Consider the following 26,949-nt stretch of genomic DNA (forward strand, 5'->3'; position numbering starts at 1 on the left):
GCCATATAGGGAATAGTGAAACAGTGAACAAGTGAGCGAATTCAGATGCAGCTTCAGTGTGTGCTATCTCTTTTGCCATGCACTCAGAAGTACCTACTATTCCAACAAAAAAACAGTGCCTATATTAGGGCATAGTATAATTAGGCGAATTGGAACGCAGGGATAGTCACCATGAAACGGAAGTTGCGATCGACTTCTTTTCCGAATCGTGAGGTATATCCGAGTGAAACGGCTTCTGAAATTAGAAAAAATGTAGGGCGGGGCTTTATTTTGCCCTTCCCTTTTTGATTGGTTTGTTGTAAATTGGGCCTGGAGGGGAGGGCTTAAAATGCCTGGCCATTGGACAGGTAGTATAGTCCTACCTCTTTTTTGTTGCTTAGGGTCATGTGGTGAAAAGTTGTTGTTGAGAGGGGGAGAGGAGCTTAATGTTTTTCATTAAAGATTACAAGTGCAAATGAATTTAAAAAAAAAATGGTGTTCACAGATTAATCATTTATAATAATCACTGCAACACTGTGTAAAACACTTAGAATTTTCCTGTTTGATTTCATGGTGACTTTAAATATCGTGAAAAAAACAAGAGCAAAAATACGATCACAAAAATATTTTTCAGATGCAGTGTACATTATTTACAGCAATAATATAACATTAAATCAGAATAATTAGAAGACGGTATTACTCCACCACCTACGTGACGTCATAAACTATGTTGTTGAACCAACGTTGTTCAAACGACAGGTGTGCGACAAAGTAACTGTTATCGGGAAACAGTCGTGAGTAGCTAGTTAACTTCTCAAACGATGCATCGTACTATGGTGGTTAACCAGTGAGTTATGTCGTTGTTCGGGAAACGCACCCCAGCTGCTCTGTTACTGACATTTTTCCAAATATTTTCATTTGTGTTTAACAGAACAATGAGATTCATACAGGTTTGAAACAATCTGAGGGTGGATAAATGATGGCAGAATTTTCATTTCTGGGTAAACAATCACTTTAAATAGTGTGTTTTTACTTAAACAATGTGAACGGTATGTAAGATTTGAAAGGCAGTACCAATTGAAAGGGTTTTTTTTTTTTACAAAAAAGAATGCACTCTGTATTACTGTATTATTAATAACCTTTGATTGCACCCTGAAGGACGCTGCCTCCATTAAGGCCACAAATCGGGAGTTGGAGGCGTGGCTGACAGCAGTGGACAAATCGGGTCTGCCTGGGAAATTCAAGGCCTGGATCTACCAGCACGGTGTTCTCCCTAGGATCCTGTGGCCCCTGCTTGTGTACGAGTTCCCAATAACAACAGTAGAGGGCTTTGAAAGGAGGATCAGCCGTTACCTCCGCAGATGGCTGGGTCTGCCACGAAGCCTGAGTAGTATCGCTCTGTATGGGAACAACAAACTGAAGTTTCCCATGAGCAGCCTGAATGAGGAGTTCATGGTTACTCGTGCAAGAGAGGTGCTGCAGTACAGGGAATCCAGTGACCCGAATGTCTCCCGAGCTGGCATCGTAGTCAGGACTGGGAGGAAGTGGAGGGCGGAGGAAGCAGTCGAGCAGGCTGAGTCACGCTTGCGTCACAGTGTGTTGGTCGGCCCAGTGGCATCTGGTCGAGCAGGGCTTGGTAGAAAAAAGACATTTCACTAAAATAGATTTATTAAAGGTTGTCTATATGAAATGCAAATAATAAAATTTGCTTGATTTTGCTTGATAGATTTTTTTTCATTTTAAAACGCTCTGAGCCGTCCACCAAATCCAAGCACAACATCCTTTTTTCTCGGGTTGCAACAAAAGCATAAGAGCTCTCTTGGGTTTGCGCTATACCAGTTCAGTCTTGCATGTGAACAAGGAGTCAAGACGTGATTTGATTGAATTCCCAATCAATGCTGTCAATCGGGACCAAAATTTTACGATGAATATCGTACAGTCTAACAGTAAAGTCTGATGATGTCGTAGACTCGCTCTGCTTTTATGCAAGACCATGCCATCGGGCAATCCGACAAGCAACAATCATACAAGCGAGAAAAAAATATTCTGCTCAACCAATGCAACATAAAAAAAGAACAGCTTGCTGAAATATGCATTATGTTTCCATCTCTGCTCAGCTGATATACAGCCATTAGAGGGCACAGTTGGCTCTCCACAGCAGGAGTCTATGTGCCCTCCACCCCGCCCCTTCTGTCTCTCTCTATCATTCTCTCTCCCTCTCTCGCTCACATGCTCAGCTTTTCTACCCCGTTTTCTTTTAAAGGACAGAGACTGGAGAACCGAGAGATTTTATAGTTGATATGATCTGCTGTTTACATTCTAGGTTTCAAATATATATGCTTGTTGCAAATCTCCCGCACATTTCGCAGTGGGGTTTGCAACATGGCCTTACTAACACAGATGGATTTTAGATTTGCATGGTGCTCATGTCCCGACACGAAAAGATCTGTTTGCTCTTGGCCGAAACGGTCTCCAATTTACACCTAGGTGTAGAAATCCTTGAGCCAAGGAGATTTGTTGTGTCGCCGCGAGAAGCTGTTTCTGTGTGAAACACAGACGCGCGCTCGCACACGCTGCGTATCTTAAAGCTCCACTTACCTGCTTTCACTGGTTTGGATGATTCCCTTCACAGTTTGGCTACTTTTCCTTTTTATTTTGGTCGCTGGTCAGGATAGAAAACGTTTACACACTGATTCTGATTCTGATATTGTTTTTTTTACATTTTCACATTTAATAGCAGGGTTCGCTCTGTTATTACTCGAGCACAACCAACTGTTATAGTTTTTCTTCAAATGATTCTCAAACCAACTCGCAATTGTTCAGCCAAGATCTGAAATTAGCCCTCGCCGAGAGCCAAGTGCGCATATGATGCCACGGTTGGCCAGCAACTTCATTATGAAATACAACATTATATATGGTGTAAATTGAAATATAACAAATATAATCTGATCCACATTGGTGTACGTGACGTGTTAAAGACATACAAAGATCCGTCCATCTTCTAAACAAATTCTAAAAAGCTTATGTTATTTTTCCTTCTGGATCTTGTTGGTTTCAACATGNTACAGTGAGGGAAATAAGTATTTGATCCCCTGCTGATTTTGTAAGTTTGCCTACTTACAAACAAATGAAGGGTCTATAATTTTTATGGTGGGTTTATTTTAACTGATAGACACAGAATATTAAAAAAAATCAGGGGAAAAAAATGTTATATAAAGGTTATAAATTGATTTGCATTTCAGTCAGTGAAATAAGTATTTGATCCCCAAGCAAAACATAACTTTGTACTTTGTGGAGAAACCCTTGTTGGCAAGCACAGAGGTCAGACATTTCTGATAGTTGGTCACCAGGTTTGCACATGTGTCCGGATACATTTAGTCCACTCCTCTGTCAATCTTTAAGGTTTCTTGGCTGTCGCTCAGCAAATTGGAGTTTTAGCCTCCTTCACAGAGGTTCTATAGGACTAGGGTCTAGAGACTGGCTAGGACATTTAATGTGCTTCTCCTTAAGCCACTATTTGGTTGTCTTGGCAATATGTTTTGCGTCTTTGTCATGTTAAAGGCTCATCCATGACCCATCTTCAGTGACCTAGTTAAGGGGAGGAGGTTCTCGTCCAAGATTTTACGGTACATGGGCCCGTCCCTCAGCCCCTCAATGCGGTGAAGTCATCCTGTATACCTGTAGCAGAGAAAAAGCCCTAAAGCAGAATGTTTCCAACACTGTGCTTCTCTGTAGACATGATGTTCTTGGGCTCATAGTCAGCATTTCTCTCCCTCCAAACACAGGAGTCCATTTTGGTCTCACAGCAGTGCCAGCACTTTCGCCAAAGCCTTTTCTGAATCATTTTTATGTTCATTGTCAAACTTAAGACGAGCCAGGCGGGCCTTCTTGGGCAGGAGGACCTTGCGGGTGCTTCAGGATTTCAGTCTACTGTGGCATAGCGTGTTACCAATGTGTTACCAATGTTTTGCTTGCTAACTGTGTTCCCAACTGTCTTGAAATCATTAACAGGCTTCTTCCGTGTAGTTCTGGGCTGATCTTTAACATTTCTCATGATCATCTTTACCCCATTGGGGAAATATTGCAGGGAGCTCCAGAACAAGGGCATTTGATAGTTATTTTGTATATCTTCTATTTCCAAATAATCACACCAACAGTTGTCTCCTTCTCACCAAGCTTCTGTCTGTAGCCTATTCAAGGTTTGTGCAGGTCTCCAATCTTGTCGCTGACATCCTTTAAAACCTATTTGGTCTGGACCATGGTGTTGGAGAGGTTGAACTGGAAGATACAGATTCTGTTGGCAGGCATCTTTTATATACATAACAAGCTGATTTAGGAGTACTTTCTTAAAGTGACAGGACTAATCTGTGGTCCATATAGGCACATAACCAATCTGTGGAGCCAGAATTCTTGCTAGTTGGTAGGGGATCAAATACTTATTTCACTGACTGAAATGCAAATCAATTTATAACCTTTATATAATATTTTTTTCCCCTGATTTTTTTTAATATTCTGTGTCTATCAGTTAAAATAAACCCACCATAAAAATTATAGACCCTTCATTTGTTTGTAAGTAGGCAAACTTACAAAATCAGCAGGGGATCAAATACTTATTTCCCTCACTGTATATTTAACTGTAGCTCAAGTCATTGTACAAGTACAACATGAAGTAAGTAAAACAAGAAATATTAGAAAGTACAACATGGACAATGGTGAGAGTTGTTAGACAATCAGTTTCAAGGGGAAAAAATAGGCTACTATAAACATGCCCAAAACCTCCCTGTGGTGGCAGTATAAGTTTTGCTTTGAAATATTATTTTGATGGTAGCGTAGTGTTTATTTTAGAATTTACAGGAAAAACAAAAATACAATACATGTCAATTATAAACTGGACTCATGTCACCAGTTTTCCACCAGAGGTCACTGTAACATGCATCTCTTTCTGTGACTAGACATATTTTTAGTACATCTTAACTCTTCTTATGTTGGTCACATTCAGTGTTTTATTAAGCCCTATTCGGATGGTAATTGTTTCTCGTAATCATTATAATGGAATAAAATAGATATTTTAAAATGCCAATATCGAATATTTTCATGGGTTTTTTTGTCTTCTTTCTGTTCTTATCATCTCCCTCTCTGTGTAATGAAGCCGTGATTCTGTTTTGTGTGAACTTGTGTGTTTGTGTATACGGTGTGTGTGTTGTGTGCTTGCGTGATGCATCTACGCGATCACGTTATGGCTGGAATACACTACAAGACTTTTAAAATCTGAACAGATTTTTTTAAACTAGACATCATACACTTGCAGACTATTGGAAAGTTTCAGATAGAAACACACTATCTGATCAAATCTGCAGACTGGCACAGACTTTCTGCAACAAGTCCAGACTGAAAATGTCATGACTCTGCTTCATCACGTCATGTCTGTTCTTGGTCTTGTAGCAGAGTCATGACAAAGCCTTAGGTTTTATGTGGAGACAGAGATTGTTGACCTTTCGGCTTTCCATACTCTCTCTCTCTCCGGTCCGCGTCTCTGTTCCCGCCATGTTGTTTCCTCGTTAACTTTCCCTGAGTGTTTCATTACCCACACCTGCCCTGTGTAATTATCCCTCGTTTGTCTTGCCTTATATTGCCCTCTTGTTTCAGTGTCTGGTTGCTCGTGTATTGTATGTGCGTGGTGTCCTTGCGTTCTGTGTGCTGATGTCGAATGTTGCTATTATTGCCTGTTTCGTCGGTTACAGTAAGTATCTTATTTTAGTCTATGTCAAGTGTTGCTTAGTTTAGAGTTAGTGAGTCTTCGTCCAATTCTTATTTTATTATCCTGTTTCCCTGTTTTTCCCCATTGCGGAAGTTTTTGTTGTATTATTAAAGTCTTGTTTTTGTTACCCCTTACCGCTGCCTGCATTTGGGTTCTTTCCTGCCACAGTCCATGCCGTACCGTGACAGAATACACGAGCCACAAGCGAACCCAGCAGGCGATATGGACTCGGGCCAGGTATTCCTTCGGTCCCGCGAGGCCCATTTATTATTCGGGTTTCGTCAGGGGACCAAGGAGTTCGCTGAGGCGTTTATGGTGGTGGCGAGGCAGACAGACTTCGGAGATGCAGAACTGCAAGTTGTCTTCGACGGCTGTCTCACCCACCGTCTGACGCCTGGCGAGAGGAGGATGTTGAGGCCCCTGAGGTTCGCCGACATGGTACGGTATGTAGTCAACCGGGACGAGCCCGGGCGGGAGACCCCAGCCTCATTGGCCGTCGTCCCGGAGGACTGCATACTGGCCACTGTCACCCTGGGGGACTCTGCGCCTTCCTCCGCCAACTCCACAGCCCTTGGTCCTCCTGCGACCCTCCGCGGCAAGCGGGGGAGGAGGGCGTCCGGGGAAGTGTCTACGGACTCCTCCGGGGCGGAGCTAGCCACTCCCTCCACCGCTACCTCACAACCGACCACAGGCCCTGCGGTTCGGTTGAAGAAGAAGAGGCAGCGGAGGGGGGCGCGGATTCCTGAACAGCCTGTGTCCAGTCCAGCACCCAGTCCGGTGCAGCCGGCATCCAGTCCGGTGCAGCCGACGTCCAGTCCGGTGCGGCCGGAGTCCATTCCGGTATCCTGTCCTGCCCAGCCGGTGCAGCCGGCGTCCCAGCCGGTGGTGCAGCCGGCGTCCAGTCCAGTGTCCAGTTTGGTGTCCCAGCTGGGGATCCAGCTGGCTTCCCAGCCGGTGATCCAGCCGGTGATCCAGCCGGCGTCCCAGCCGGTGATCCAGCCGGCGTCCCACAGCCGGCCTTCCAGCCGGCGTCAAGCCCTGTCCAGCCGGCCTTCCAGCCGGCGTCAAGCCTTGTCCAGCCGGCCTTCCAGCCGGCGTCAAGCCCTGTCCAGCCGGCCTTCCAGCCGCCGTCAAACCCTGTCCAACCGGCCTTCAAGCCGGCCTTCCAGCCGGCTTTCCAGCCGGTCCCCAGCCTTGTTCGGCTGGCCTTCCAGCAGGTGCCCAGCCTTGTCCTGCCGACATTCCAGTCGGCGGTTCCCCCTATGACTCCCCCCCCTAAGTCCCCGTTTGTCCAGTTTGGCGTCCCAGCCGGGGATCCAGCTGGCATCCCAGCCGGCGATCCAGCCGGCGTCCCAGCCGGTGATCCAGCCGGTGATCCAGCCGGCGTCCCAGCCGGTGATCCAGCCGGCGTCCCAGCCGGTGATCCAGCCGGCGTCCCAGCCAGCGTCAAGCCCTGTCCAGCAGGCCTTCCAGCCGGCTTCTAGCCCTGTCCAGCCGGCCTTCCAGCCGGCTTTCCAGCCGGCGCCCAGCCTTGTCCCGCTGACATTCCAGTCGGCGGTTCCCCCTATGACTCCCCCCCCTAAGTCCGCCAGGACTTCGCGCCCTCGAGCGCAGCCGGGGACTAGGACTATTCCCCCAGAGATTGTCCCTTCCCGTCCCAACCCCTTTGGACTGCCCCATATGAACCCTTGTCTGTATGCCGTACCGTGACAAAAAATCTGGGCAAAATCTGAGCAAAAGTTTTGTAGTGTATTTTAGCCTTTAAAGTGGCAGTACGTAGGATTGGCCTCTTTGTCGCCATCTCAGTTTGTAATTGCTACTGCAGGTGATGTGCGGAGATATTTCTTTGCGTGAGTTGTGATTCGGCCCTGCGCGGTTGAGTCTGATGTTTTGAGTCGTGGCCTGTGACAGTGAAGCAGTGAGTATCTTCACTGTACACCAGTAGCGCATAATAAACACAGATAACATGGCAGATGATATAACATGAAACAAACAAGAACATAAACAGACACAAATAGCGCAAATGGAGGCTGTGTTGAAGTGTTTTGATATTATTTCGGGTGCTGGGTCATTTAGTTATTTCTCATGGAAACTCCCGTAACGCGAACCGGACAGAAGATCCCCGAACGCGGGTCTCAAATGCTGACAGGCACGGTCATAAATCATTGTACATCATACAACTATATATACTATATGCAAAGCCTTGCCATCATATCCGGGATATAAGTCCGTAAATTTGAGTAAAATCACAGGCTTCACTTGTCCGTGCTAATGAAATACAGATGTGGGGAGGTAATTTCTAAATCACACGAGGTCCCCAGATAATACTAATCCCGGGCGAATAGGGCTTAAATTACATTTATCACAATGAACATACTGTATAAGCGCGAAAGAACAACCGATGAAACTGTACCCATCTATATTAACACAACAAGTGCGCTACGGTTTTTGTTATCTATTGAAATATTAAAAATTTGTCTTACCTTTTCAGAAGAAATAAAGCAATTTCTGCATCCGTTTACAATCCTTTTAGATCACAGAGTTCCCGCCACCTTTGAAATGCCTTGCCAATATTAATTTTTGCACGAGTCCGATCACATTCCCTGTTTCTTTGTAAACCGTCTTCAGTTTGTTCTTTCTTGTTTTTCACAAATGATGAACCCCAGATGTCAACACTGCTTGGCGTTAAAAGTAAAAGTACTAAACGCCGCTATAAATAATACTAAACGTTGTATGAAATCCTACCCAACAGTTGTGAGTACACGCTACAAATCGCCTGTCACTCGCAGCATACACGCGCTGGCTAGCAGCCGGATCCTTTTCGTTCTGTGTACGAATGTGACGAAATGACGCACAGATGAAAGACACCATATAAGGATCTCCGGAAAAGTCGACCCGAAAGGGCAAATTACAAACCATTATTACAAGCTTTCCGTGGTGAATCCAGCAAGGGTAGTGACACAGTTTTAAACACCGTTCTTTCATGTACTTGCTCAATAATTGGTTTTAGCTAATTTTTACTCCAAAAAACTTGCGGACTGCCGCTTTAACAGTCGAAACTTATATAACTCTGTGTCATGATCTGGTCTATGGAAGGTAAATCCTGCCAAATTTAAATAAATAAATTAAACGATGAAAATGAAAACCAGCTTAACAATTTCATTATACATAACATTGTATTTTTTCCTACTATTGTAGTCGATGGGGTCCAAGACCTGTTTGGTTACAAGCATTCATCCAAATATCTTTCTCTGTGTTCAACCAAATAAATAAATGTATACAGGTTTGGAACAACTGAGTGAGTAATTTTATTTTTGGGTGATCTATCCCTTTCAGATATTTGTCACATAAAGAGGAATTAAGCCTTTATCTCCGTAATCTTTTGGGAAATGGCTAAAGCTTTACGTTTGGTGACAGGGTGCGACACCTATAGGTCATTAAAGGATTTGCCCCCATTTTCCCTCTTGGCTTTTTTGTATTTTTTGTGTTCCTTATTACTTTGGTATGAATTCTTGTCATTGCTGTAACGGTATCAGTTAAGTAAAGCACATCCTGTAAAGCACATTGGACTGGAAAAAAATAAAAAAATGTAAGAGTTGTATAGCCTATTAAGGTCTAGCCTTATTGCAAATATTATACTATGTTGGTGGATTTTTGGTAAAAGATGTGCATTAGACTATATGGTGGTGCTATAACCGATGGAAGAGAACCATGACAAAATTATGGATGACAACAAACATGTAACCGCAATCAACAAATAACTTTAAACAAATCACTGTTTATAACCTACAGAGGAAGGAAATTGTCTATTTACAAAGCTTTGTAGATAGAGCTCCCAAGACAATATCCAATGCTTCTTTGTCCAATTAAGTTTTCTTCTTTAAAAGTAAGACAGATAGCATTTCAGATATAGTTTAATACTTTTTTTACCATAAATACAATTTCTAAACAATTATCAGAAAATATGTCAGAAATTTCCTTGGAGAAGCTCTTGCTGTTATTCCTGCTATTGTGACATTGCTGGGAAAGGTGGAGGAAGGGTCTTGGAACAGCTGTTTGTTTACAAAGGAACAATGGTTTGATTTGTCTGCTAAAACAGAATAAAAAGAATGACTCTTCTTCAGAAAATGTGCCAGATATAAATACTGTTAATATGAATTATGAATCAGAGCATCATTTAAGTGACCAAAATGTTTATTTATTAGTCAATAAAGTTATATTTATTATGTTATAATTTTCTATAGTTTTTACATATTTTCCATAAAATACATAATATTGATATACCAGAAGAGATCTATTCATAGAAGATCAAGGATAAACCAAGTTCAGTCAATTACAGTATGTCACCATTTGTCAATGACTTTGTGTTACTCTTACAACCTCCCTGTATAATGCAAAATTGTAGGAAAGAGCACAATTCCTGATGACAAAGAAAAAATAAGCAACCTTTACTGCATTAACATTAGGTCTAAGAGAAGTCACCGGAAGGGTGTCTTAGGTCATTTCCTGCTATTGAAATACAGGCACTGGCTCACTCAACACAAACACAGGATGTGATCCATAGTTGCATTTATGGTACATTCAGGCAACCGACACAATGGAAAGGCAAAGCCATGTTGTATGGCTGTTTCCGTGCAAAATATAGAAAAGAAAAGAACACAACCTGCTATAAGGAAAATGTAATATATGTATGGTGCATGTAGCATCTCTTTGTGATTGTATATTCACATTTCATATATATTCATGCTCTCCCAATAGCCTACAAATATTTCCTTACAGGGAAGGAGAATACATTTAACTTATTTTATAACTCCTGTTTAAATGCTAAATGAATTGGCTACCACTGTACTGTTTTTCTTGTTACACTTCTCATCATTGTTTATATCTCAATATAAACACTACAGGCTGACTATTCATGATAGCATTGAACCTAAAATTATTTGAAGAGGACATAAAATGATCATTAATCAGAGCTAATTCTAAAAGTAAAATCTAGAACTAATTTAAAACTGGTGTTTTAACACTAGGGCGCCTACTGTATACATCTGTGAAACTAGTCAAAACAATAAGCAGCAAAGGCAATTGTTTCTTTTTTCACGGACAGGAACTCGGCCTGGGAAGAGACTAAACGAGGCCTGTTTCTTAAATAATTTCCGTTGTAGTTATGCACTCAACAGGATGCGTTAGTTTGAGTAAGTCACCAAGTACGCAGTCTTTATTTGGCACATGAGAGGCCTATACGAAGGAGATTTTCTATTCTCAGAAATGAATTGAATATTGGCGAATAGTTTGTATTGATGAAAGTGACGTGATGATGCGTGTACTGATTCTGGTGTTGTCCATTCTTGAAGCCGGCGGAACCAATCGAGTAACCACAACATGCACATCCAACGCTTGCTTTACATTACATTTGCAGGAGGACATTTTTAAAAGGGCACATGAGAACTGTATCAACAATGGAGGCAATTTGGTCACGATGAGACATCACGATGAATTAGAGAACGTCAGATCAGCTCTTTTAGCAGCAGATCAATCCGTCCTAACATCTAAACTTTGGATAGGACTCGTGCTGCCTAAAGGACGCTGTACTGATTTCAACGAGGAGTTGCATGGCTTCAAATGGACGTCTGAGCCAACGGATTCCAGATATTCCAATTGGAAAAAGAAGCCTTCACGGACGTGCACAGAGAAAAGGTGCGTGTCGGTTTCGTTATCGGATGATCTCAAATGGTCAGATGGCTCGTGCAGAGACCGCGCCTTTTATATGTGCAAATTTATTTTCCGAGGCACGTGCAAACCCATAACGCTGGAAGAACCTGTTGATGTTAGTTATAATCTTCCATTTTTATCCAAACCACTAACTCAACAAGATGGGTTGGCAATGTTACCTCATGGAACAATGGCTGAAATACGGTGCAGTGGGTCGGAGGACACTGAAGTAATTCTCTCATTGTGTGATAACAAGCTGGGTACTTTCGGTTGGACAAATTCAGAGCGTTTTTGCGCACGGGATAAAAAAAGTTGCGAGCACAAAAACGGAGGTTGCGATCACATTTGTTCAGAAACAGCTGGAGAGATTCGTTGTGAATGTCGCAAGGGTTATTACTTGAGAGATGACACATTTAGTTGTGCTCACAGAAACAACTGCGAAAATTCACCGTGTGAGTCAAAATGCGAATCGACAGCCGCCGGTTTTTCATGTGCATGTCCGGATGGATTTCAGCTTGCGCGGGACAACGTCAGCTGCGTCGATATCGATGAATGCCGTCAAAGCATCTGTGGGGAACACAGGTGTCACAACAAACCGGGAGGCTACTTTTGCGAGTGTAAACCCGGTTTCAGTCTTGTCGCCGGAAAATGTGAAGATGTGGACGAATGCACCGAATTCAGATGTGACCAGGGCTGTCTCAATTCACAGGGTTCATTCTCTTGTTACTGCTACGCGGGATACAGCTCATCACGTGAAGCCAATGGGACATGTATAGATATCGATGAATGTCTAAATAGGCCGTGTGAACACACCTGCCTGAATACTTTAGGTAGCTACAGGTGCTCCTGCACGCAAAAATTTACTTTAGCTGAAAATGGCATCAGCTGCGTTCCGAATCCCACAGAGAAACCACAAAACACCCCAACGTCCCAAGAAAATAAAGACACATTAATCACACACTTGAGTCAGTCCCCTGACGGGTATGGATCAACAGTCAGTCCCCTGTCACCTAACCAAGATACGAAAACAGACTCTATCAAACGCGCAGAAAGTTTCCTCGGCAGTTCTTGGATTTTGCTGTGTGTGGTAGGTTCAGTTATTCCATTGCTTATACTTATTGTGATCACGTCGGTCATTGTCATCTACCGATGGAAACGTTCAAGAAAGACTACCAAGAAAAATGTCACTGCTGATAACTATTGCTGGGTTTCATCTGGACTGGACAATCTAGAAAAAAACCAACGCTAATGTTTTAAGTATGTGGAAATGAAATGTGAATGACTTTAATTTAGCTTACATGCAAATGTTACATATTTTGTCAGCACGAGAGACATCAGGAAGATGGACTGTCTCACTATAATTCAAACACCTGGAAACCTTTTAAAATTATTTTTATGTGAAGACTATCCTCCAAACTAAATTTCAGATATCATGTTTTATTTTTGAAAAGTATAAAAAACTCACTGGAAATTATATGTAGTAAATCAAACGTTGGGCGTAGGCCTATTATGTATTTTAAATGTTGTAATATTATGCCATTTTTTAATTTAAAAAAATGCGTTGACCAAAACAGTGATTTCATATTTTACATGTTTGCTAATGTTGTGTTTCAAACTTTAGACTTCAAACTTTTTGAATTATTTAGGTGATGGTTCAGCACAAGTGCAGTGTGTGTATTTTTTAAATAGAAATTTGGCAAATGTTTTTAGTTGTTGAAAAAGCAATTTGACATCTTTGGGATTATTAATTCATCCATCCTCACAAAATATCATATCCTTTGGCTTTAACCGGGTTGACGGTAACTGATCAAAATGCATAACATGTTTTTATGTCAAATATAATGCGATTCAGTGTCCTGTTGAAATGACTGTTGCAATGTTTTATAATTTGATAGATGTCGTTAATAAATTATTGATATTTTAGTATTGAATGGAAAAAAGCAAAGAATATATCCATAAATTGGTGATCTATATGCCTATTTTTACTTTTGTATTGTGTAAAAAGTACACGTGTTTTAAAGGTGCCATGAATTAAAATCACAATTTTAACCCGAGCTTTTATTATATAAGAGGGAATCGTATTCACGCGAACATCATGTAAGTGTCAGAACTGAAAACGCCCTTGTTACTGAGATTGCATCTGTTATTGACACCAGGCCCAACGAACGGCAGGTTCTGGAATGCACCTATCTATGACGACATTGATAGGTTGAACCCCACCTCCAAAGAAAAATATCAAAGACTACTTCTCCAGCCCCGCCCACTGGTACGCGCATGACAGAACCAGAGGCGCGGAACCAGATAGAGCTAGCAAGCAATAAACAAACATGTCGTTAAAGATAGCTAAATATTGTGCCATCCCAGGTTGTGGAAGAATACAGTCGCTGCATAACCTTCCTTCGGATTCTGATATTAGGAATGCGGGGTTAAAGTTTATTTTTAAAGACGTTCCAGGTCATGTGGGAAAAACATGGAGCGTTTGTTCGTTTCATTTCTCCAAGGATTCCTTCGTGAACAAGGCACTGGATTTGTGGAGAGACTAAAATTAAAAAGCAGTGCTGTGCCGTCCATATTGGATCCGATAGGAATGGCGCAGCAATCTTATGTGAGTAAAACATTTTTCTACTATGCATCACTATTGCTTTGTTAGAGATCGCTTGATCTATGCAGAGGTTTATGGGATGAACTTCATCTCAAAATGATTAACAAATGCATGCACAGTCATCCGTGAACATGATACAAGTTACACTTGTATTTTACTATTCACAAACAAATGCCGTATGATTTGAATCTGTGAAATTTAGATTGTAATAAACGTGAGGCGGTTTGTAAAAATAGAGACAGATTTGTGAATACAATGTTTTATTTTGTGTTCATGTATAATCATTTTGCGCATACCAATGAGAAGTTGTGCATTTGTGTATCCTGCAGCGCGCGTCCATTCATCCTGTTCTGTGCATTTGGATTTTGAGACGTTATTTACGCGGTTTTGCATTGGACAATCCACACACAAACAACTTTAGATCCACGCACAACCATGCATAAACTACGGCCTGCCACTAGATGGCAGTCTCACGGAGCGATGCAGAGGTTTGCGGCAGAGGTTGCGCTAGACATTTTCATTTGTCAGTCATTTTGAACATGTTATTGCTGTGTTATTATAAAAAGTGTAAAAATATTTTTAGTTCATTTTGAAACTATGGCGAAACAGATTAGATGGTGTCTAACCACCATCTAATCTGTTTCGCCATAGTTTCAAAACCCCCGCGTCGCGTGCTCACACATACACACAGGTGCGCACAGTGGTGTGGTGTTTACAGACTTTTTTCCTTCAGAGAGAGAGATAGCGACTAGCGTTATTTTGGATAAATCTTAACTTTAAGTAAGGGGAAAAATGTTTCTCTGCATCTTTTCTGTTCAGTGAGCGGCAGAAGCAGCACATTCATAACACAACAGCATCTTAAAGGAGCAGTTCTTGAAAATCAGCGGCCACTAGCTTTGTATTATAGTTTTGCAACGAATCTCTGAGTCATTTGCCCACCCCTCCCTTTCGAATTACGACGGAGGCCGCAACAGTAAAAAAAGATGTCGTCTACCGAGACAGCGGATAGCAGTGATACAAGCAGGTAAGGCAATATATTAACGTAATTAATCATTTAACATGTATTCTATTGCTAAAGTTACTGTTACAATTCTATAATTAGATATATTTCTTGCTTGCTATCTAGTACACGCTGAGAGTAGTGAAGTAACTAAAGTTAGCTAATCTTAAATAGCAACGCTGTTCAAAGCGTTTGATCTGACAGCGACATAGGCAGTTAGGTGTAAGTTAGTAGACGTTTGTCTCCCCCTTTGTGAAGTCAGGAACAACCGGAGTACGTACCGCAGGGACGGAAAAACATTATTATTCGGAGGTTATATGGCCATTGGTATAAAATGCTAACGTTACCGTTTCAACAAAACAGTTGTATTATCAGAAAATGTTGAATTATCTTACCAGTCTAGCAGAAAACAGGCAACTTCGGCGTCGCCTTGAAAACATTTGTCTTTCAACAGTGCCTTTCATCTGGTAATAGATACACCGATGTTTATCCTGGATTTCTGCCGCCGTTTGTCTCTAATTCGTCTGGCAGCATCACGTTTGCGCTTCTTTGACGACGGAGATTCACGCTCTGTCGGCGCTTGTGCACAATACGCATGGTCCTCCATTTTATCAAAACTTCTAAGACAGAACAATCAATTGCTTCAGCTGGACGATGACTACTCCTCCTCCTCTCTGTACTACGACTTACTACTTTGTGCGTCTTCAACTCAGTGATGACACAAGCTGCGTCTAAAAACACACACGAAGACCAACATATACGAAACGCGCTCTGTAGAGCTGTTTGTCCGTTAGAGCTTACTGTACAAAACATGGCTGCGCAACATAAAAAATTCCATGTAGATCGGCCCGCTCCCTATGTAGATACAACTGGTATATTCTAAGGTAATAAAAACATAACTTTTCATTACGTAAGGTTTTTATACACATCTAAAGACACAGTTTTGTATGTTATATTGCATTTCTGTTAATAGATCATACAAAACATCCCGCACTGTACCTTTAAAGTAACTTGTAAGTGAATTAATAAATGATTACAAAACAGCGTTTACAAGCACCTGTCATTGTTACTGTTATGATTATAAACATTTGTCTCTAATTGTTGTTTTATGTCTGACAACACCAGAAACATTAAATATGTAAACGACTTTATTGGGTATTCAGTTCAGCAAGTTCAGAGAGTAAACGCATGTAAATAGTGATGATGTAACAAACATGCTAATTAGCACGTAACATCAACTTTGGAAGATAGTGATGGGTAAAAATAGATTATGACGGATTTTTTATGAGCCTGTTCGTCAAAATGACTGACAATGAAAAGGTCTAGCGCAACCTCTGCTGTAAACCTCTGTATCGCTCCGTGAGACTGCCATCTAGTGGTAGGCCGTAGTTTATGCACGGTTGTGCGTGGATCTGAAGTTGTTTGTGTGTGGATTGTCCAATGTAAAACCGTAATGAACGTCTCAAAATCCAAATGCACAGAACAGGATGAATGGACGCGTGCTGCAGGATACACAAATGCACAACTTCTCATTGGTATGCACAAAATGATTATACATGAACACAAAATAAAACATTATATTCACAAATCGCCTCATGTTTATTACAATCTAAATTTCACAGATTCAAATCATACGGCATTTGTTTGTGAATAGTTAAATACAAGTGTAACTTGTATCACGTTCACGGATGACTGTGCGTGCATTTGTTAATTATTTTGAGATGAAATTCATCCCATAGAGGTTGTCTGTGATCTTAAGCCCGTGCGAATCCGGATCTCTGTGATTTGGTGGGCTCATATATAATTTTTCGAGGTTTTATCCACCGTTTGCGAATAATGGAGGCTATTTGAAGTGTTTTGGTATTATTTCGGGTGCTGGGTGATATCCATAAGTATGGGAGTCTACCGTTTGTTCATTTATCATCGTAACATTTGAGACCCGCGATCGCGGTGATATTTTGTCGGGTTCGCGATCACGGGTCTCAAATGCTGACAGGTACGGTCATATATCATTAAACGCAATACAACTATAGGCTATACAAACTATACGCAAAGCCTTGCCATCACATCCGCGAATGCGTCACATGAAATACTGATGTGGGGAGGTAATTTATAAATCATAGGAGGTCTCCAGATAATACTAATGCCCTGCGAAAACTGTGAATGGTGCTAATGTGTTACCTAACGTTACATCTCGAACCAAATTCACAGAAGGCTCCAACTACGCAAACTGCTATCCAATCAAAGCGGTGGGTGTTTACTTATAAAGTCTTAAATGCGACACGCCCATTAAAACCGAGCGTTTGCAGAGCTGGCCTCAAAACCTGGGTAGAACTAGCCTATTACTTTTGATGATTTTGAATGTACAAACCACGCGGACGTCATAAGTAGACCTCGTACAACAGTATAAAACAATAAACAACACCACTTCATTGCACCTTTAAATGTCTAATTTCAAGCACCGCAAAATTGCTTAATTAAATATGTTTTACTTCTCAGAGGCAAACTTAAAATGCTTTAATTGATCTAAACAATTTTGTCTGCCTGACAATCGTTCTTGTTTTTTCAGTGCCACCGGGACGAGAATAGACGTAAACCTTAGGCCGCTATTTAAATAGCGATTTGAAATCAAATAGAATTTTTCATTACTTGTTACTGGATTTGTCGGAGAGTGGGAAGTGGGGTAAATGCACTTGAGACATTTATCAGAATTCACAGTCACTCTGGAGTAGCCTACTTTGCACTCAGGCGTGGTTTCCTTCCTATGTTTACCTTCATCTCCAGCATGCGCATAGGGACATGCAGCATTGAACTCCATCTATCCACCCAGCTTGAGCTCAAGTTTTTCCATTAGGATAAAATAGAATGGATTTTTTTAGTCAAACAATCTTGTTTTTCATGTTAATTTCACCTTGTGTGGGAACTGTACAACGCTGCGCATGCTCCAAAAACGCTAAAGGTTGTTCAAATATCAACCAAATGCCAGTGGACTTTCAAACGGCTCGTGAGAACTGCAAGGAACAGGGCGGACAATTAATGTCTGTCCGATCGAAGGAATCAAATTACGTTGTCGGCTTCCTTCTTAATAATATGATAGGAAACTTTTGGATAGGGTTGTATCTCCCAGAGGGTAAGTGTTCAAGTAATACAAGTTTATTACGCGGATACGAGTGGACCAGCGGTGCGCAAAGCACGGGATTCGCCAACTGGGCGAGCGAAAGCATGGCATGTTCTCCACTCTGCGTGTCCGTGTCCAGCGACAGAAGATGGGTGGAGAGATCGTGCAGTGAAAAACTGGACGGATTTTTGTGTGAGAGTAATCAAAGAAACCTTTGCAAAGGAAGTGGCTCATCCAGTGTGGTCATCCTGGACAGTACGCAGTGTATGTACGCGCCCTGTGAACATAAATGTACTCCTGTCCCTTTTGGATACACGTGCTCATGTAGAAAACGATTCGTTCCTAATGAAAAAGATCCACGCCGCTGCGACGTCTTCTGCGCATCTTCAATTTGTGATGCTTTGTGTTTAAGAGACGGATCTTGCTGGTGTCCGGCTGGTTTTGTTAAAAGCGGATCCAACTGCGAGGATATAGACGAATGCGAGTCGAACCATGACTGTGGACAGATATGCACAAACACCATAGGAAATTATAAATGTGCTTGCCATGATCCCTTTATCCTCGTAAACGGAACTGAATGCACCCTCACCCCTAGTGCATTTGAGGGTTTCCACACAACATTTCCACCAGATCAAGTACTGACAACACCGTCCTCGAATTATTTAGCCAGGGGGTCTCTTTCGACCCCAGGAGAGTATGCTGGGCTGATCATATTCATACTAGTGGCTGTTTTTGCTGTTTTGGTTCTGGTGCGTTATTTGCGCAGTCGTAAAAACGCGGCACAAGAATTCAATCCGCCAGATTATGCTGAGTTTCAAGAAAGTGTCTCCATAACATTAATGCTATAGGCTACTTTTTATATGAAAATTAAGATGAACGTAATGCCTCAGTGTATAAAACAGTTTTGTACTTAAAAATGTGGTGAAAGATTATGTCGTGCTACAGAGAATTGCCATGTGAACCAACCCGTATGAGTGGGTTAAAATATATATAAAATGTATAAAAACAAGTAGATGCTTCTTATTTCTTATTTGAGCCTCCTTGCGTCTTAGCTCCACCCCATTGGAAAGGACACACCAAGCATCCTCGTTTATGACTCCCCCGGACGGATGGGCTCTCCAGGATTTTGGTAACCAAATGTTGACAGGTATGGGAAGCCACCTCATCATCGTTCCTCTCTCTTTGGAGTGCAACTGAGACGTCTTTAAGATCGTTCGAACACACCTAATGTGGTGCTGCGCCTCTTTATACACTGTGCAAGAGTGTATAGTGTGTTATGGGAACTTTTACACAGCACAGAATTGATTATTGGTTTAAATAAAATATTATAGGCCCTACAGCACACCATTACATGTAAAATATATAATTTTGTTAAAGTTACATAGTCATTATTACTAGCCCCAATAGTAGAGGCTTTTTTATTTAGATGTAATTTTGCAATTGTCCAACAGATGGCAGCAAGTCTTCTTTATGTTGAAAGAAATAACTGAGTTTTGTAAAATTGTTGTTCCTACTTTGTAGTGTTAATATGATTTTCACACTTAAATAAACAACTTTTCAAACTATTTTAACTTTATCTGTATGCAAATTAGAATAATATCAGAATTGAAAATTACATTTCAAAATGTTTTGCAGCTGTATTAACAGCCATAACGTGTTTTTGCTTAAGTGTTTTTAAACATTTTTCAAATATATTATAAAACATTTGATTAGCCTACCAATTGTCTTATATAGACCCCCAATTGAGGGGGAATTCCCAAAATCACAGGTTTGTATTTTATAAAGGGCTGTTTGCATTAAATTGAGTGTATTCTTGCTGCAAAAGTGTTGCATTTCAATAGCTCGTTTTATAACACCCCAGGTAGGTACTTTGACCTGTACAATAATTGATTTACACATCACGAGATCACCTACTAACTCACAGGCAGAATAATTTTGCTTTCGATACACTTTTGTTTCCAGTTGTGGTCGGTGGTCCAGATTAACCGAAGTGACGTGATTATTCCATTAATTATCAGCAGAGCTCTATATGCTGAAACTGCGAAGAAATTGACTTTCGATGTCCAGCTTCATCGGGTAGGTGACCGAACCCTACAGTATTATTAGCCCAGTTTAATTCTTATAGGCTATGGCCTAAACAGGCCTTTTAAGGGGGGGGGCAAGGTAGACCAGTGACGCATATGACGTATTTTTCATCATCATCGCACATAAAATAGCATCATGTTGCGCGAGCCTTATTCTGACCTGCCGAAGTCTTTTCAATAATGCACAATAATGTGTGTCGGATATGCGATACACGCTGCAACGAAAAGACTCGTTTGGTATTTACGAACTGATATGGGAATTTATTGGCCATCACGTTCAGCGCGTCGACGAGGAGATTCGAGAGGGCTGAAAATCCATGATGCAATTACGTTAGATCTCATATTTTCACGGTTTACCTAGTTTTTTAGCATTGTCATCGTCATTTCAGACCACTGTGACCTGATGAATTTTATCCAGTGAAAGATGTTTCACCATGGTGATAACGAAGGCAAGAAATCTCCGTTTGGACATCTTGTCTGCAGTCCGATTATTCTCTGTATCCTCCTCCTTCCTTATCTGGTCACCGCCTTCCCGGTTAACGCAGAAGGTAAGGGAACACAAAAACACCTTAATCATATTACTGTATACGAAAAATAACAAATAAGGACACCCATGTGATACATTTTGCTTTAATAACCCTATTTTGTTTGTGTAATGGAACAGACTATATTTGAAGTCATTGGCGCATAGTTAAAGGTTCTGTCATGCAATTACAGTCTCTAAAAACCCTGACATTGCTACTCCACAGTTGTACATTGAATAACCTTTGTTCATAACAAAGCTTAACATTCAAAGTAAGCATTAAAACACTCATAAAAATCCAGACAACACATACAGTAGGCCCTAAACCCCTATTGTTTACAATATAATTCTCTGAAGTTAACATTGATGTAACATTCAGTGAAACAAACACTCAGCAGAAAGGTGTTTAGATGGGAGTGTTAAAACACAGTGTACATTCTAACACCAGCAGTGTCACCAAACAGATAATTGGCCATAGGGGTGACAACCGTTTTTGCTTTGAATGCATGATTTTGTTCGCGTTTTGGTTCTTTCAGTGGAGCCGTTTTGCAAGGATCCTGCTGTGCCTGAACACGGAGTCCGATCTCCACAATCTGGTTTGTTCTTTGAAAACTCAGTGGCCAGGTTCTCTTGTGTGGAAGGTTACAGGTTAAAGGGGCCAGCCAAGATTGTCTGCACGCACTTCCATAATGGTTCATTTGGCTGGAAACCAAGCCTTAAACCAGTGTGCCTTTCAGAGGGTGAGACTATTCAGTATTTCATCTAAAATCCAAAGCAGAGTTCTTATATTACAATGTTTATGCAGTGAATATTTTGAAATGTAATGGTAAGAAAATATTTCAGTGCTAGATTAAAAGTTGACAAAAATTTCTTCATAAAATTTGACATAAAACAAAACTAAATTATGTTAAGGATATTTACCTTAGATAGTACCGTTCAATCATAATTACCATTCAATCATAATCACTGTTTGCATTCTTTTTTCTGTTTAAAGATTGTCTTCCTCCATTCATTGAGGATGCTGATGTCACAAATAAGACCTACAGACCCGGGGACAGCCTTCTCATTAGCTGTCGTGATGGATTTCAGATTAGGTACCCTGACATGGAAACTATGGAATCAGTCTGTCAAGCCGATGGGACATGGGATAATCAGCCAACCTGTCAAGGTATAATTCAATAAGTCCTTTTTGGAAACAAATGTCAGTGAAAATGTATACAGTTTGACTCGTTATATAATTCTTCAAGACTCTTCTATTTTAATGTGACGTAGGCTACGCTTTTTTCCAAAACCTTATAAATTGCTGTGCCACCTTCTGCCTACGTATCAGCTGCCCTCACAAACACTCAGTATAGCTGAGAATATCAGTCTTTGTGAAACTGGATTAAATACTTACCGATAATGTTTTTGTACAGTTACTATCACTAATGTACTGTACATCTAACAGGAAGTTTGACAAACAGTAAAAGCGCTATAACAATAATAATAATAAAGGCAATTAAAACCAAACAGACAATTAGTTATACAGATAAAGTAGTATTGCTAAAGTACATTTTATCAAGATTTGCAATAATAACATGTATTTTGTAATGTTTCCACGTTTTATGATTTCTTTATTTTTTATTTCTGAACATTTTTTTCTTATGTCAACTGTTTGTTCTTGTGTTTACTTGTGTTACTGTAAAGCTGCTCTGTGTCAATGCAAAATGTGCTATAGAAATAATCAAACCAAATTAAATATTTTCATTTTTTCACTTTTATTCATATTTCGTAATATTTTATAAAATGTGACACTGCCTGTGGAAACCGAAGTCTCACAAAAGTTTCATTATGTTTTCATACTTTGACATGGCTTTACTCAGTCAATATGAAATGCGTTATATAAGGTTATATAAAAACATTAAGGTTACATTGTCACACAATGTTTTTTCACATTATTTATGATGACTTAATATGTAGAAAACATTCAATCACAAAAAATGACTTTAGCTTGGTTTTTACAGGCAGGGTCACAAATGCAAGTGCATTCATTTCAATTACAATATACAGTATGCCTCCCTTGTAGTACACGTTTTAAGTCTGGAGAGTAATATTGTTACCCTAAAATGTTCAGCTCACAATGTATTAAAACAGATGGTCAAGACACATAACTTTGATGTTCAACACGTAAAAATCAACCTCCAGTTAAGATCCGAGATCCATTTCAAGATCCAACCGTGTTTCATGCACAGTTGTTCAAAGTACGAAATTTCAGAATTGGTCCTCTTTCTTCACAGGTTGCCTGCGCCCACTGATACCTCCACACAGTTACATGAACATCTCAGAAACTGAGTTCTCTGTGCCTGTGGGAACAGTAGTCCACTACCAGTGTTTCCCTGGTTACAAGCTGGAGGGACCGGAGCTTCTAGAATGCATGTATAATCTCATCTGGTCAGACACGCCACCCCGGTGCCTTGATGTTGAGGGTGAATTCCTCATGGCTTTTTTCAGACTTTCTATACACATTTTCAAGACATATCTTTTAGAATTGACATAGCATTATTAAGACTTGGTAACAGTGTTTTTTGTATAGTGGAATGTCTAACACTAAAATGAGGCCTGGCTAAGATTATAGTTATCTGAATCTGTTTGTCTGATCCAGCATGTTCCTTACCCCCAATGATGGAACACGGAGATTACATGTGCCATCCACAACCATGTGATCGCTACATTCATGGGACAGTCGTAGAATACTTCTGTTATCCTGGCTACTCTCTAGCGAATGACTACAAGTACATCACCTGTCAGTATGGGCAATGGTTTCCACAGATGCAGTTCTACTGCATCAAAGATGGTAAGCTAATTTTACTTTTGCAAAGTAGGGCAGGGCATTTCTATACGAAAATTAAGTCAGGTGCCTGTTTCTCTGGTTTGTGATTTATCTGGTTTCTTAAAAAAACAAGTTATAATTTCTCCCATAGTCTAATCCACAATAGTACCTGGATGCTTAATACTGAGCACTGTTATATTCCCACAGACACAACCTGGCCTGGTTTTCAGGATTCTCTGCTGACTACATGGAAAGTGGTGGCATGTACAGCCACCAGTGTGCTGCTAGCCCTGCTCTTGGTGATCACAGCCAAAATGTTCCTCTTCAAATGCAAGTCCCAAGGTCCAAGGTACAGATATACATAACAATAGTACTGTAATGTAGTTTGAATGAAATACAATTTAATCAATAAAAAAAAAGTTTTCTTCTCAGTGAAGAGCAGGATGAGAGCCGAGATCCAAATATCTTGGTTGTAGATGGCGTTGCCGTACCCCTTCCCTCTTATGAAGAGGCTGTAAGTGGTACATACTGTCACCCCCCAAGCGATCTGCCCCCTGCTGGTCTGGGGAGCACACAGCATTCAGAAGAACAAAACCCACCTTCATATCCAGGGTACTCGGGAAATGAAAATGGTGTGCCGTTGGACACTGGTGAGGTTGAGACTTGTGATAGCATCTCAGACACATCAGAATGTCTCGAAGGCGTACAGCCATCGTCTTCCCATGCAGGTGGACTAAATAACATATCTGAGAAAACCAATGCCATCGCTTCTATGGAGGAGACTGCCTCCACAAGCCCAAGCATTGACATTGCTGATGGTAAGACTATAGACTGCTGCCACCTAGTGGTGTAAATACACACAAAATACAAGTTTTTTTTAGAATTTGATGCACCTACTATTCATTTTACTGGTGTTTTTCAGAAATTCCTCTTGTGGAGGATGCTGAAGAGGACTGCTGATTTTTACCCTTCAATGACAATGAGACACAAATTGATTTTCAATATTGTTGGTTATTTCAGCGTACATCTCTGATTTTGTTAAAAAACACGACTGTAATACTGTTCAAAGTAAGGAAGGAGGCGGGAACCGGTGAACGTTAAACAAACTTTTAATCAAATAAACAAACAACAAAACGAAAGTAAAGGGCCGACAGCTACCTCACGGTCAACTGCCGGCCACACAAACATAAATAAAACTTAATATAATGTCCAGGCCTGGTCCTCTCTCGTCGTACACTCCTGTTGCTCGTCCTTTTATGCTTCCGTAGCTCCTCCGTGAGAGATGCGAGACCGGTGCAACGCGCAGCTGACACTCATCATCACCCGCATCACCGGCCTCGCACCGTTCCCTCACGGCTCTCGTCCCGCCTTCCACGTTACATACCCCCATCTCCCCTCACATGCCGGGGGGTACCCACGAGACTGTGCTCTACTCCCCCCCGGGGGCCAGTCTCGGCCGCCACAGCACCTGGGGCTGGGGGTATGGAACGAGACGAGAGAAAAGGAGACGGAAGCACAAGGAGCGACAGGGAGGAGAGGGGAGAGAGGAAAAAGAAAACAAATCTGGTCCGGTTCCCTGACACACTGGCTGTGTCTCATTTCGTAAGGCTGCATCCTCCAGAGGTTTCATTTGAAGGCTGCTATGTCATCAAGGCTGTCTCGTTTCATAAAATCAGGTAGGACTCTCCGGAGGCACCCTTCAAATGCGACCTTCTTTGACAGGAATTCGGAGGATACATGAGCTGTATCCTTCGTTGCTGGAGATAACCCACAATTTTTTGCGTCGGCCAACGCCTGTTATTTGAATAAACGGCAACAGCTGCACATTCGATCAAATATGTGGTGTTAACATTTTACAATTTGTGTCATGTTTTTTTTATCTCAGCAGGCATATGTAGTAAATAGGTTTACAAGTGTTTAGTGATTTTTAAACGTTTTGGAACAGTAAGGCACAAATTGTATATTTCTTTAACTCTTTTGGCATTGTATAGGGTAGAAAATAACGTAACCAACTTTTTACCTCTTAAATCATGTAAAAATCATTTAAATTAATTTGACAGGTGTGCGAGTGCAACGTGTTGTCATAGCAACGTGGTACTTCCTGTTTCCTTTTCTGCCCGTATGTCCTACTAAGGACATCTCGTTTAATTCCAAGTTGAGAATCCTCCGTATACCTCATCCTTTAGAGGATGATACCTATGGAGGACACAAGGACGCAGCCTTACGAAACGAGACAGAGCTACTGTCGCTCGGTCCTCAGCCAGCCGTTTCCTGCTCCTCCCGTTCACGGCGGACGGCAGCAGGCTTCGGCCAACGGCGAGGACTCCTCCGCTCCTTCCCGGACAGCAACCACCCCACCTCGGCCCAGGAGCACGGCAGCGAGGTCTTCGTCCCATCCGAATACTTGCTCCAGCACCACCGCCTCGGGCAGCCACTCGTGGACTTCCCTCGTCCGCGCTGCTCGAACTCCTCAGCACCGCTATCACCCTCAGCAGCGAGGGCGCTCCGACAGCATGTCTCTCCTTCCTCCCGGGTTTCGGCACCTATGTAATACAGTTCCAAGTAAGGAAGGAAGGAGGCGGGAACCGGCGAACATTAAATAAACTTTTAATAAAATAAACCAACCAACCACAAAACGAAAGTAAAGGACCGACAGCTACCTCACGGTCAACTGCCGGCCACACAAACATTAATAAAACTTAACATAATGCCCAGGACTGGTCCTCTCACGGCGTACACTCCTGTCGCTCGTCCTTTTATGCTTCCGCAGTTCCTCCGTGAGAGATGCGAGACCGGTGCAACGTGCAGCTGACACTCATTATCACTCACCGGCCTCGCACTGTTCACTCACGGCTCTCGTCCCACCTTCCTCGTTACAACTACATAATGTCAACGTCTCATTAATCATACATTGGTATTTAATAAAGAGCACACCAGGGAAATGAAGGCAATAAAATAATGAAAAACAAAATAATACCTGATAATTTCTTATGGAGAAACTATGCACTCCATCATGGCATATTATATTAATTTAATTTTACATCTACATAGTGCTTAGAAATTATTTTTCCTGTGACTTTTACTGGGTAACTGCGCTGCATTCTAGACAGCTTTCAAACAGTATGGAGTGTAAGTAAATGAATTAAAATACTTCTTAAAAAAATGTAATCTGAGTTTGTTGATTCATTTCAAATTCTTAGCTGAATTGGGCAAACTGGGAGTGAAAAGATCAGGTAAGCCGCAAATATCTCGATACGCTTGACTAGAACAGTGTTCCCAACCCTGGTCCTCGGGGCACACCTTCCAGAATGTTTTAGATCTCTCCCTAAAACACCGGATTCAACTCATCAATCAGGTGTTTCATATA

General features: G+C 41.4%; 2 protein-coding genes across 7 annotated transcripts; both read left to right on the forward strand.

The window, feature by feature from the left end:
• Positions 1–10,759: 10,759 nt before the first annotated feature.
• Positions 10,760–20,227, forward strand: LOC130560382 (complement component C1q receptor). Of its 4 annotated transcripts, XM_057344112.1 has the most exons (3): positions 17,651–18,915; positions 19,219–19,313; positions 20,129–20,227. In XM_057344112.1, exons 1-2 carry the CDS (start codon positions 17,914–17,916, stop codon positions 19,297–19,299), a joined length of 1,083 nt encoding a protein of 360 aa, XP_057200095.1. In that variant the 5' UTR covers positions 17,651–17,913; the 3' UTR covers positions 19,300–19,313; positions 20,129–20,227. The 4 variants fall into 4 exon arrangements, 2 of the variants coding, with proteins under 2 accessions (XP_057200095.1, XP_057200094.1); XR_008963678.1 differs by lacking the exons at positions 17,651–18,915; positions 20,129–20,227 and adding an exon at positions 10,760–14,051 and having other exon boundaries at positions 19,219–19,261; XM_057344111.1 differs by lacking the exon at positions 20,129–20,227 and having other exon boundaries at positions 17,653–18,915; positions 19,219–19,712.
• Positions 20,136–26,900, forward strand: susd4 (sushi domain containing 4). 3 transcript variants are annotated; one of them, XM_057344115.1, is made up of 9 exons: positions 20,136–20,242; positions 20,640–20,798; positions 21,310–21,513; positions 21,768–21,941; positions 23,050–23,238; positions 23,415–23,606; positions 23,790–23,931; positions 24,003–24,400; positions 24,505–26,900. In XM_057344115.1, exons 2-9 carry the CDS (start codon positions 20,675–20,677, stop codon positions 24,540–24,542), a joined length of 1,461 nt encoding a protein of 486 aa, XP_057200098.1. In that variant the 5' UTR covers positions 20,136–20,242; positions 20,640–20,674; the 3' UTR covers positions 24,543–26,900. The 3 variants fall into 3 exon arrangements, with proteins under 3 accessions (XP_057200098.1, XP_057200097.1, XP_057200099.1); XM_057344114.1 differs by lacking the exon at positions 20,136–20,242 and having other exon boundaries at positions 20,360–20,798; XM_057344116.1 differs by lacking the exon at positions 20,136–20,242 and having other exon boundaries at positions 20,360–20,798; positions 24,015–24,400.
• Positions 26,901–26,949: the final 49 nt, after the last annotated feature.

The sequence above is a fragment of the Triplophysa rosa genome, linkage group LG10, assembly GCF_024868665.1.
Source record: "Triplophysa rosa linkage group LG10, Trosa_1v2, whole genome shotgun sequence".
NCBI classification, from domain to species: domain Eukaryota; kingdom Metazoa; phylum Chordata; class Actinopteri; order Cypriniformes; family Nemacheilidae; genus Triplophysa; species Triplophysa rosa.